This window comes from Mytilus californianus, unplaced genomic scaffold (genome assembly GCF_021869535.1).
Source record: "Mytilus californianus isolate M0D057914Y unplaced genomic scaffold, xbMytCali1.0.p SCAF_5, whole genome shotgun sequence".
In the NCBI taxonomy this organism is placed as follows: domain Eukaryota; kingdom Metazoa; phylum Mollusca; class Bivalvia; order Mytilida; family Mytilidae; genus Mytilus; species Mytilus californianus.
The window spans coordinates 1,405,821-1,417,205 of record NW_026262701.1 but is presented as its reverse complement, the minus strand read 5'-3'; the positions used below and the strand labels follow the sequence as shown (position 1 = coordinate 1,417,205).

The 11,385-nt window shown below is 33.8% G+C and overlaps 1 protein-coding gene across 1 annotated transcript; it reads right to left on the bottom strand.

The window, feature by feature from the left end:
* Positions 1–9,101: 9,101 nt before the first annotated feature.
* Positions 9,102–10,701, bottom strand: LOC127701631 (GTPase IMAP family member 7-like). Its single transcript, XM_052205611.1, has 2 exons — positions 10,650–10,701; positions 9,102–9,930 (listed from the first exon to the last, which is right to left on the bottom strand). The coding sequence occupies exons 1-2, from the start codon at positions 10,673–10,675 to the stop codon at positions 9,231–9,233; spliced, it is 726 nt and encodes a 241-aa protein (XP_052061571.1). The 5' UTR covers positions 10,676–10,701; the 3' UTR covers positions 9,102–9,230.
* Between the last annotated feature and the right edge of the window lie 684 nt (positions 10,702–11,385).

Below are 11,385 nucleotides of genomic sequence, written 5' to 3'. Positions count from 1 at the left end.
TTATCTCTGAGTGCGTATGGTAACGGATATGAACGCTTGTATATCGGTTCATCTGTCTTTGTAACTACTCTATGTTCTATAATATTTGTTACCTTAGGTACGTCACTAAAGATGTCATCATATTCATTCAGTAGTTCTTTTAACTGTTGGTTTTCTTCGTCTGTTAACTCTGGTGATATTTTGACGTCATCTGCACTTTCTTTTCTTTTCAACACAGGAGTTATAGCTGTAGACATCTCATTATCATCTGAACTGTCATCTGTGCTAAGACCTGAAATTAAATTTAAGCACGCAGCAATATCTGTTGGAACACTATTATCAATATTATTATCTACCCTTTCATGCCATAACTTCAACATATTCACATGAAATACTTTGTCCTTTCCTCTGACCCTAATTTTATAGTCAACAGGACTATCTTTGTCAGTTACTACAAACGGTCCTTTCCAACTTGCTATCAGTTTTGATGTATGTGTAGGTAGTAATATTAGCACCTTCTGACCAACTTCTAACTTTCTGTCTCTAGATTTTTGGTCATAGTACAATTTTTGTCTCTGTTTTGCTTTCTTTTCATTTTCATTTGCATACTCAGTCATTGTTCTCATCTTTTCTCTTGTTTCTAACAAATAACTCAATACAGAGTTTTGACATGTACTTGGCTCTTCCCATTCCTCTTTAAGTACTGCAAGAGGACCTCTAATGTGTCGACCGTATAACAATTCAAATGGTGAAAAACCAGTGCTCTCATTTGGCACCTCTCTGTATGCAAATAATAAGTAGGGGATATATTCATCCCATGTTTGTGGCTTTAATCGTGCATATGCTTTCAGCATTTTCTTTAAAACGCCATTGAACTTTTCACAAAGTCCATTACAAATTGCATGATAAGGACTAGAACGTAACTTACTTATTTGTAATAGTCTACATACCTCAACCATCAGTTCTGACATAAAGTTACTGCCTTTGTCTGTTAATAGCTCCTTTGGTATGCCAAGCCTAGAAAATAAACTTATAAGAGCATTTGCAACTGTACCAGCTTCCTGGTCTTTCAAAGGAATCGCCTCTAGATATTTAGTGGCGTAATCAACGCAAACCAAAACATAACGGTTCTTGCTATCAGTCATAGGTAAAAGGCCAATAAAATCAAGAGCAATGCGCTGGAATGGCTCATCAATAGGTGGTATGCTTATCAATGGAGCTCTTGGTACTCTACCTTTAGATGTACCTATCTGACAATCAGGACAAGACCTGCAGTACTCTGCAATATCATTAAAAATACCTGGCCAGAAAAAGTGTTGCATGATTCTGTCTCTTGTTTTCTTGTTCCCCAGATGACCTGCTAATGGTATGTCATGTCCCAATGAAAGAACAGTCTCTCTCAGCTGTCGTGGTAATACAATCTGATGGATAACTTATCCGCTTGGCTTCGTATACACTCTATAAAGTAAATCTGAATAATACATAAAATGCGATTCATGATTTTGATGGTCTTCACCTACATATGATCGTACCTTATTCAAGGCCTCATCTGTCTTTTGTAACTCTATAAGCTGCTTCCTGTCACAAATCTTAAATTCATTAGTAATATCTGAAAAATCTATAGAATGAGATATAGGTGTATCGCAACTACGCTGAATTGCTGTCCTGTCTATCATCCTATCTTCTACATCTTGCTTCTTCCTTTCAGATCTAGTCTCAATTGCATGACAAGGGATATCATCATCTGAATCAAAAATATCTTCACCTCGTGTCACATGTACTTCATCCATACTATGTTGTACTGATATATTCACATAGTTTCCAACTATAAGATCTGCGAACGGTGTATCTAAAATCAATGCAATAATATCCCCGGAAATATAAGGAGTCGAAACATTAATGCACACCTCTTGACACTGTTTCACCGTACTGTCTGCTAAGCAAATATCTCTAGTCTGACCTGTTAAGAAATCTGGATTAGTAAACCTGCTATGAACAAACACAGTAGAACAACCTGTATCTCTCAAAACAGAGACTTTGTCACTGTTAATCTCACCTTTAACTCTATCAGGTCCATGTACCTGCACCTTGTTGCCATTGCATGAAACTCCAGGCAATTTAACAGTCACGCCACTAATATAATCATCCACTTTATGGTCCTGCTGAGCCTGTATGCACAAACCAAACTTACCTGTCTTAAACGTGTCCCCTGTTGATCGGTTTGTCCTTGCAGGACAATTTGTTGCTATATGGCCTATGTTTTTACAAATAAAACAAGTCCTAGTCTCTGTGTTTGGTTTCTGTTGGGAATTCTTACCTTGATGTTTAGACTGCTCTGTATAATCTGAATGTTGTTTGGAACTTACCTGTTCACTCTTGTGGGCTTGTTGAAACGCCTCTGCTTTATCTACCAATTCGTCGACCGTTTTTGGGTTTTGTTCCTTGGTCCAAAGTTTCAGCTCTTTACTACAACTTACCATCAACTGTTCTCTAGTAACTAAATCAACAAATTTATCAAAATCAGTGCCTTTCGCTACACGCTCTATCCAATGCCTAAGAAATCCTACCAGTCTTACTGCAAATTCCTTAAATGACTCATCAGAAAATTGACCAGCACTTCTGAACTTTTCTCTGTAAACCTCGACAGTAAGCTCATATCTAGATAAGATAGCAGTTTTAATTTTATCATAATCTCTACTGTCCTCTTCTGACAATCTAGAAAATGCCTCTAAAGCTTTCCCACAAAGTAAAGGGACTAATCTGAGGGCCCACTCTGGCTTGGGTATTTTATGTAAACCCACTAACTTCTCAAATGACCTTAAAAAACATCCGGGTCGTCACCTTCCTTAAACTTGGGAAGTTTTGACTTCAAATTTGACTTTCCCTGGGGTTGCACTACCCCCTGTGTCAGCTATTTGTCCCTAAGCTCTAACTCTTTTAATCGTACCTCTCTTTCCATCTCTACCTTTCTCATCTCTCTCTGCCGCTCGCTCTTCCCTCTCCGTAGCCTGCATGTTTCTTAACAGTTCCAAACATGTCTCCACCTTCTCTCCCTTCTCTACTAAATCTGCAACCCAAGCGGGTAATCCACTTGTCATGCTGCACAATACAAATAATAATAAATCACAGTAAATGTAAATGATAACAAAAATAATAATCATAAAATTCAAATAAAATGTTCAACAAAAATGTTCCCTCTTGTATGTTTGACAATGTTTCTAATATAACAATTGACACAGTGACAATCCCACCGCTGCCACCATTGTAAAGAATTAAGTTCTTTGGATTGTCAAGTGGCCAATGTTATACAAAACTATATTTAAATATAAATTTAATAAACAAAACAAAAGTAAAGTAAATTCAACATAAATGAAATAATGAAATGAATACATGCAAATGTAACTAAATAAACACACACAAAACAGAACTAAATATAATGTTATGAAATAAACAAAATGAAACTAAACTATTACAGTCCGCACACCTCCATCACCTCTGCACACTTCCCGGTAAAGGTTGAACGTTGCACGTACTGTAGAATAACTTTGGGTTGTTCCCCTTGAATTTCTTTTAATATAAACATATTTTGGCTAATATATGACTAGAAGTGTTTAAACAAAGCCATATTTGCAAAAATTGTATGTATGCAATTACCAGTCTGATATATGAATTCACTAAACGTTTTATAGAACTGACTGCTTGAATCTGTTTTTTGCATACATTCAAAGCACAGTTGTTGTTTGCTATACAAAAGTCCTTAATAATAATAAAATCATAACCTTTATAGGCTAAATTATCTGTTTCATTACCCTGGTGTTAAGGATTTTTCTCTGTTTTTTGCCCCTTGGGCCTCAAATTGCAAAATAATTCTGCTGTTTCTGTGAATATGGAATATTTAGTACATTTTTAGGATAGAACACACTATTGTTAGTTTTATTGGGGAATATTGTATCTCTAGCTTATATTTTTGATGCTGCGGTCACAAGAAAGCACATTCAGGTGTTACGGCTTACTTTTGGGTTTTCGGCAAGACAAAAATACCCCACAACAATATTCATCAAGGATCTATGAGTTTCAATGGCTGCAAAGAGTAAACATAAGAACTGCTTAACAATTTAAATTACAAATGTGGATATATTATGAATTTACTTTGCATAAAGGGCCTTAGGTTAAATATGCATATTGCAAACTGTGCATTTATGCTGAGTCATCATAGTAAAGGCCCAGGATTTTCTCAATCTTCATGAAATATTTATAAAACTTAATATTTGAGTTAATTTCATTAAGACTCTGAAGATAAACCAGATTTGGTAAAATTCTACATGTTCTCTTTTTTTCGCCCAATATAGGTTGCACTTCTGTAAATATAGACAATGCTATTTCCCAAAGGAACTCCTTTTACGGCTTAAACTGTACAACTTTTACTATGAAGTTTCGTTAAAAATTATAACATAGAATGGAAAGTTTATATGCACTATTATTCTTTTCAAAGCTCAAAATATAGGACTGTGCGGCTTATTTTCATCATTTATATGCCCCGAACTTCTTAGAGTTTAAACTTATACTAAAAATCTTTACTACTTTTACTACTATCTTTTGACATAACCCTGGTACATCAACTTTTTGCTCAGACACTGGTGACGTTTGATAAAGTCTGAGTAGCAGCTGCAAGCTCTTGAATATTGAATGAGTTGAAAAATCTATATCCCATATGCAGGTGAAGTTAGTATATTGCTGGGAAAATTCAAAATTAAAATCGTCTCGTTTGTCATAGATTCTGGTACTGAGATGACCGCTTATGTCAAATTCGAGGTATAAGTCTAAAAATGAGGCAGAGGAAGCCGTGTCTGTTGTTTCTTTAATTTCTAGTTCTGGAGATTTATTAATGGAACCCAATCAGAAAAGTATGGATTCTTAATGGAAATGGAAAGAACATCATCAATATATCTAAATGTGAAATTAAATGATCTGGCTTCTTTGATCTTCTTGTTTTCGACATATGTTTGAAGGAACTTCGACTCATATGAAAATAAGAAGAGGTCGGCAAGGAGAGGCATAGAGTTCGTTCTCATAGGAATGTCGACAATTTGTTGAAAAAGTCTACTTCCAAATTCAACAAATATGTTGTCAAAAAGATACTCCAGGATACTAATCACTTGTTCCTCTGTGTAGCATGTTTTACTTTTTTGTTCACCATTAACAAAATATGCCTCATGGTATCCCGAAGTAATAAATTTATAGCGTATGCTACCATTTTTATGTTGAAAAGCATTGTGGATTGTTTCTTCTAGACGATTTTTCAATTTCACATGGGGAATGGTGATATACAGGGTTGAAAATCTAAAGTTTTGATAGAACTAATTTCAAAGAAAGATCGAGATTTAAAATTATCCAGAACTTCTTTAGAATTTTTTAGAATCCCCAAATGGTTAATACCACTACGCGATTGAACAATTTCACAGTATATCTGAAGACCCTTTTTCACTGCGGACAGAATTTATGTCAATCTAATGGACAATTCCTTCGTCGAACATGCAGATGAGCTGGCAATGTACTGTTGTTTGTACGGAATTTTGTGAAGCTTAGATATCCGATACAAACAAGGTAAGTCCTCCGATTTGCTGTTCAATGTAATGTTCATTGAAGCCATACAAAGTGCAACCTATAACTAAGGGGATCTAACCAAATGTGTTCAGCGCTAAATGCAAATTTTCACTTTGGGCACTTTATTTTTAAATCACATGAGCCATGTATTTGTCTATGGTTAATATCGTCAAAATACGGATTTCGGTCGTATTTGCTCCGCGATTCGTTTAATTTTTCAATGGCGGTCGAAGAAAAAATTACTAAAATAAACAATCTTTGATGAGCGAGTTGGAAAGGCATATGACTTTTATAACGCAATAAGTGGATCAAACTTAAGGCCATTATAGGCATTTTTTCAGGAAGTAACACATTATTTTTGCCGAAAATCAAAATCTTTAGATGTACGCTCACGTTACAAATGCCGGAAGTGAGAAAAAAAATTCCTCGATTCGTTGCTCCTTTGAAATATCATACAACCAGTCTGAACATTTAATAGGCTTAGTTCTTAATGTTAAATCAAACAATTGGCACTTGAACGAGTAGTGTACTAAAGAACGCTAGTTTCACTGATAAAAGCGCCAACGAATCGAAGTATTTTATCCGCTTCCGGCATTCGTGAACTTCACGTGAGTAAAATTAGTCTGTGTATAAACGTGTTCGACATGACAAAACGTGAAAAATATTTGAACGACAAAACTAACGGCCTGATGATTTGAACAAAACAAAACAATTTTGTTTTATTATCACGAGTGTCATTTAACGACAGTGAGTACTCATAAGCATCGCGCTTAGTCGGTTGTTTTTTAAATGTAATCCCCTGGTTTTTGTTTTGATAATTCACCTGAAAGAAGAAGGACAATTCCAACCAGAAGTTCAAAGGCGTTTGAAATAAAAAAGAAAACAACACGTTAGATTTCGTGCGTCGGGAGGGCTTTTCTAGATCTCACGCAATCCGAAACACTCAATCATAAACATTATATATAAAGTGACATAGAAAGACTTAGACACGTAAGAAGCTATAATAATTTAACAGAAAGAAAAAGTACACGCACCGAAAATGGTTTCTTTCCTGACTTAAAATGCTAAAAAACGAATTTATTGTATAGTTTTTATTGTCTCACTTACTCATAATATATATTTCTAAATTTGACTTTGAAAGACTATCGTTATATTTTTTATATCAATACAGAGTCTTTATATCCGAAATAAACACATTTATTCTAAAACCAGTTGTTGGCATGATCCGGATTATGTTCCTCTCGTATAATTTATGATGGCATAATACTAAACTCCTTACGGGAGGGATTATGAATGATTTTAATATGATGAAGACATAATCTTTCGATCAGTTCAATTAATGTATGAGGCTGTCAGTTACTGCTAGTAGTCCTTTATTTGTTTATGTTGATCATTGTCATTTTGCTTTGTTTCTTCTGTCATCTATTCTAACATCGGACTCGGATTTTTTTTTAAAGTTTTACTGTGCGTATTGCTATGTGTCAGGAATCTCTAGCTTTGTTATGTCTATGCGTTGTTTAATTTTGGTTCCTTATTAAAACGAGTAGATGTGGTATGATTGCTAATGAGAAAACTCTCTACCAGAGAAATGACATGGAAGTTTGATAACTATAAGTCACCGTACGGCCTTCAACAATGAATAAAACCCATACCGCATAGTCAACTATAAAAGGCCCCGAAATGACAAATGTAAAACAATTCAAACAAGAAAACTAACGGTCTGATGTATGTATAAAACAATGGACAAAAACACATATGATATACAGCAACAAATGACAACCACTGAATTACAGGCTCCTGACTTGGAGCAAGCACATACAGAATGTTACGGGGTTAAACAAGTTTGTAGGCGCCCAACCTTCCTCTAACTTGGGAATTTGGTTTAACAGCACAACATATGAACAAACTATAAATATAAGTTGAAAAACGCTTAAATAATCAGATCGACACAAGGCAGAAAAACAAGTAACAAAAACACAGACGGACGTACATCGCCAGATAAAAAAGGAAACTAAGTACAAATCTGAGAGTACTAGCAGATACTGACTGGTAGTTCAAAGCCAATAACAACTAATAAAAAATCATGAATCTAAGAATAAAGTTAGTATTTGAGTTTAGTGTGGCGTCCATTTTACTGAACTATTATACATTATTGTTTAAGAACCAGCTGAAACCCGCGTCATGGAGCAGTATTTTCTCGCTGCGTAGAAGACCAACTGGTAGCTTTTAACTGTTTTCTGCTCTTTGATTGGGTTGTTGTCTCTTTGACACATTGTAAATATAAATGTTGCACTGAAGGCTTGTGTAATATTATTTTGACCTCGTTTTAGTGTGCGTTCATATGTGCATTTAATTGCAAGTATCTTATTTCATGGCTAGCTTTTAATACAAATATCAGATCTACGAACAACTACCTTTCCAAGCTTTAAATGTTTATACATGGACAGACCGAGTCAATCTAACATCAGTTATACGTTACCAGGATTTTAAAACAACAAGATGTGATTGTCACATAGATAAGTACTTTGCTTTGGTTGATAACAAGCTCCACTCAAAAAGAAATAAAACAAGTTATGCGAAGGGATAGCTTTGTCCAAAGTTTTCAATCATCTTTTCTATATTTAAAAGGAATATATAATGACCGCCTTTCTAAAGGTAACTATCTTTTCTTACACGCATATTATTGATTTAACTATAATCCATGTGTTCATTACACAATTACACCGCTGCATGACCATACAAGCATGAAGGTCCTATGCTTGTATGGTTTTGAATAATCATATCAGAATTATTATTGGGGTTAAATCAATGCATATGTCGAATGGGAATTTTCCGTGACTTATTTCTAAAGAACTATTCATCATATTGATATAAAATTCGACATTTACTGTAAAAAGTGGGGTTTAAAGTAAATTCAGTGTTTTACTTCCTACATTAACTTTGTTCATTAAGTGATAAAACAATATATGTTCACTCATGTAAGATTATTGATATTTGTGAGACAAATGGTGGCAACAATTTCAATTGTAAGGTTTAGGTCAAAACGAAACTTCCAGTCATGAGAAGAACTTATCATGGTACAAAATGAAAAAAATGCTGGCAAATTAACTACAACTTACAAAGTTGTGGGACAACGAGATAATGTTTTAGTTCTACCGCGCTAATTTGTTTTGCATACCTGTTCATTTTCCTGAAAGCCGAACGTGTAGTGCAATTGGTACCGTTATTGTTTTAAACCATTTTTTATTTAATAAAATGGAAAAAATGTTCAACCTCAGTGAAGTCAATTGTTTAGAGAGACGTTCGGCGTGTGTAAGATAGACGAACAGAGGGCGCTGTCAGACAGAAAATCATTTAATTTTGTCATATGATAAACGTCTTTTTTTTTAGTTTTGAACGTAGTTTGATGTTAAAGTTTAAGTAATCCTATGCTAAGATATATCTGATCGTTTGAGTACATATTGACAACCACGAAGGCATAATAGTTTAAAAACACAACCATCCATTGTACTGTTTATTTACAAATATTTATTTGATATTCAGTGTCACCAATAAAAAAAGTTTGAGAGATAAATAACTTATGCAAGTAAACGTCAACAAACGATAATTTTCCGTTTGATATTTGAGATTAACAAATTTACGTGTCATTACAGAATGGAACAGAAACTCCGATTTAACTCGTTCGCTTTCTCCTCCAAAGCCTTTTCTAATTCAGCTATTTGATCTATTTTAAGTCTTCTTTCTTCTAGTAGTTTGAAGTATTCATGTGAATAATAACCATCCAGAGTTGATATTTTATCAACGACTTCCTTTGCATAGGTCTGTTTCTCACGCACCGATGCTAAATTTTCTACTGCAACAATACGTCTTCCACATTCTTGATACAATGTTTTAACATCGTCTGCTGCCTGTTTGTCGATGAATTTATGAATATCCATTTCATCTCCATTTTCATCTCTGATTTCATTTTTTCTTACCATTACAATAATAGTGTGATCAAGAAACTTTTTGTCCCCAAATAACGCATTGAGTTCAGCAATTACACGCCTTTCTTCTTCTGTTGCTCTGTTCGGCGAAAGAACAATTATAAACGCATGAGGCCCAGGCGATAAAAATCCGATACTTTTGGTAACTTCTAATCTTACATCTCGTTTCATAGTGTCTAATATTCCAGGAGTATCAACTACTCTTACTTTCTGTCCCGAGGAAAGTGTGCCTCTTCCTTCTTTGCACTCAGTTGTTACGGATTCGCCTGCAGGAATTGACTTAAAACATCTGAACCCCACTAGGGTGTTCCCCAGAGCACTTTTTCCGCATCCGGTTTTTCCAATAAGTGCAACTCTTATTCTGAAAGAAAATAAATCCTACTGTTTATATTCCTGAGAGAAATGTTAACTTTGATATCCATATTGATATGTCAATGTAATTGAATGGTGAAATATAAGTCATACCTTATTTTTGCAAATGAGTTATATCGACAGTTTAACTTTTATCATTTGCGATATCTAATAACACAAGTGGTTGAGTTGAGCAACATGCATAGTCCATGTTTGCGATTATTGTACCACCTTAGTGACCACTTAAGCTTTAATATCCGAACATTTTATTGTTCTTATTCTAATAAAAGTATATGAATAAGGATGAAAGTAAAAATATTAGTAATACTTAAAATACTAATACAACTACTTATATGAAATAAATCTTAAGCACGTTTTTTTTTTAAATATTCAATCGGTGCAAAATATACTTTTCCAGACTTAATATTTTAGTAATATACTTATATTGAAATTCCAATCTTTAAAAAGGGTGCAAAAATTCATAAATTATTTATTACGAAAAGTGTAAGAATAGTTCAAAATGTAAATAACGTGTATAGATATAACCGACTGTGATATGGTAACCAATCGGTAAACGATACATTAAAACTAAAAGAACAACGATGAGTATCAAGTCTTAAACTATAAATGTTAAGAATTAAGTAACCGTTTGATCGTAATAGAAAAAGTGTATCTTCATTTTCAGATACAAAATAAGTTTCGTTTGTCTAATTATGCATTTAAACTTACTCTTTTAGATCTCTTTCTCCTGCCATGTTTTAAAGGCACAACTTATTTGAATGTATTGTCGTCTTATATATGCAGCTTTTTTAAATCACGTGCAGAATTAATGACAATATAACTGAATTACGAGAAATTGGTCCAACGAATGAAAAACCTTGATACATAAAGTTTATCTTTTTGTATGACATGTGTCTAATACATCTGATGTAGGTTGTACCCAACATCAGGATTAGTCACGTGATAAATAAGAACAAATTAACTTGCCAGTTTTCAGATTGACATTAGCAACAACACCAATGATTATAGCTTCTAAATCACAGTAGATTTTTAAATACTTTCGAATTCTTATTTTCATATGTTATATCATAGCCTCATTCAAAACATGTCTACACAAGAAATATTTTTTAGGTAATTTGATATAATTTTTCGGCATTCTGCTCAGAAAATACTTAACTATATTATCATATTGATAATCAGATGTGTATTCTTTTTGTATCGATAAGCAGGGACATATTACACCAAACTAATACCAAACTGAACAATCTAGACGTTTCATTAGATAACGCCAAAATGTATTGATTGATGTTTTCCATCTTATTTCAGTTTTAAACAATTATCAAAATTTATGTTAGCATGTTACAAAAAAATAGAAAGCGAAATAGACCTTCCACTCCTAATTTCGATTATTTTAAAATAAGTTCTTAGTATAAGATGTTTTACCATAACTGTTTTAGTTTTGTTA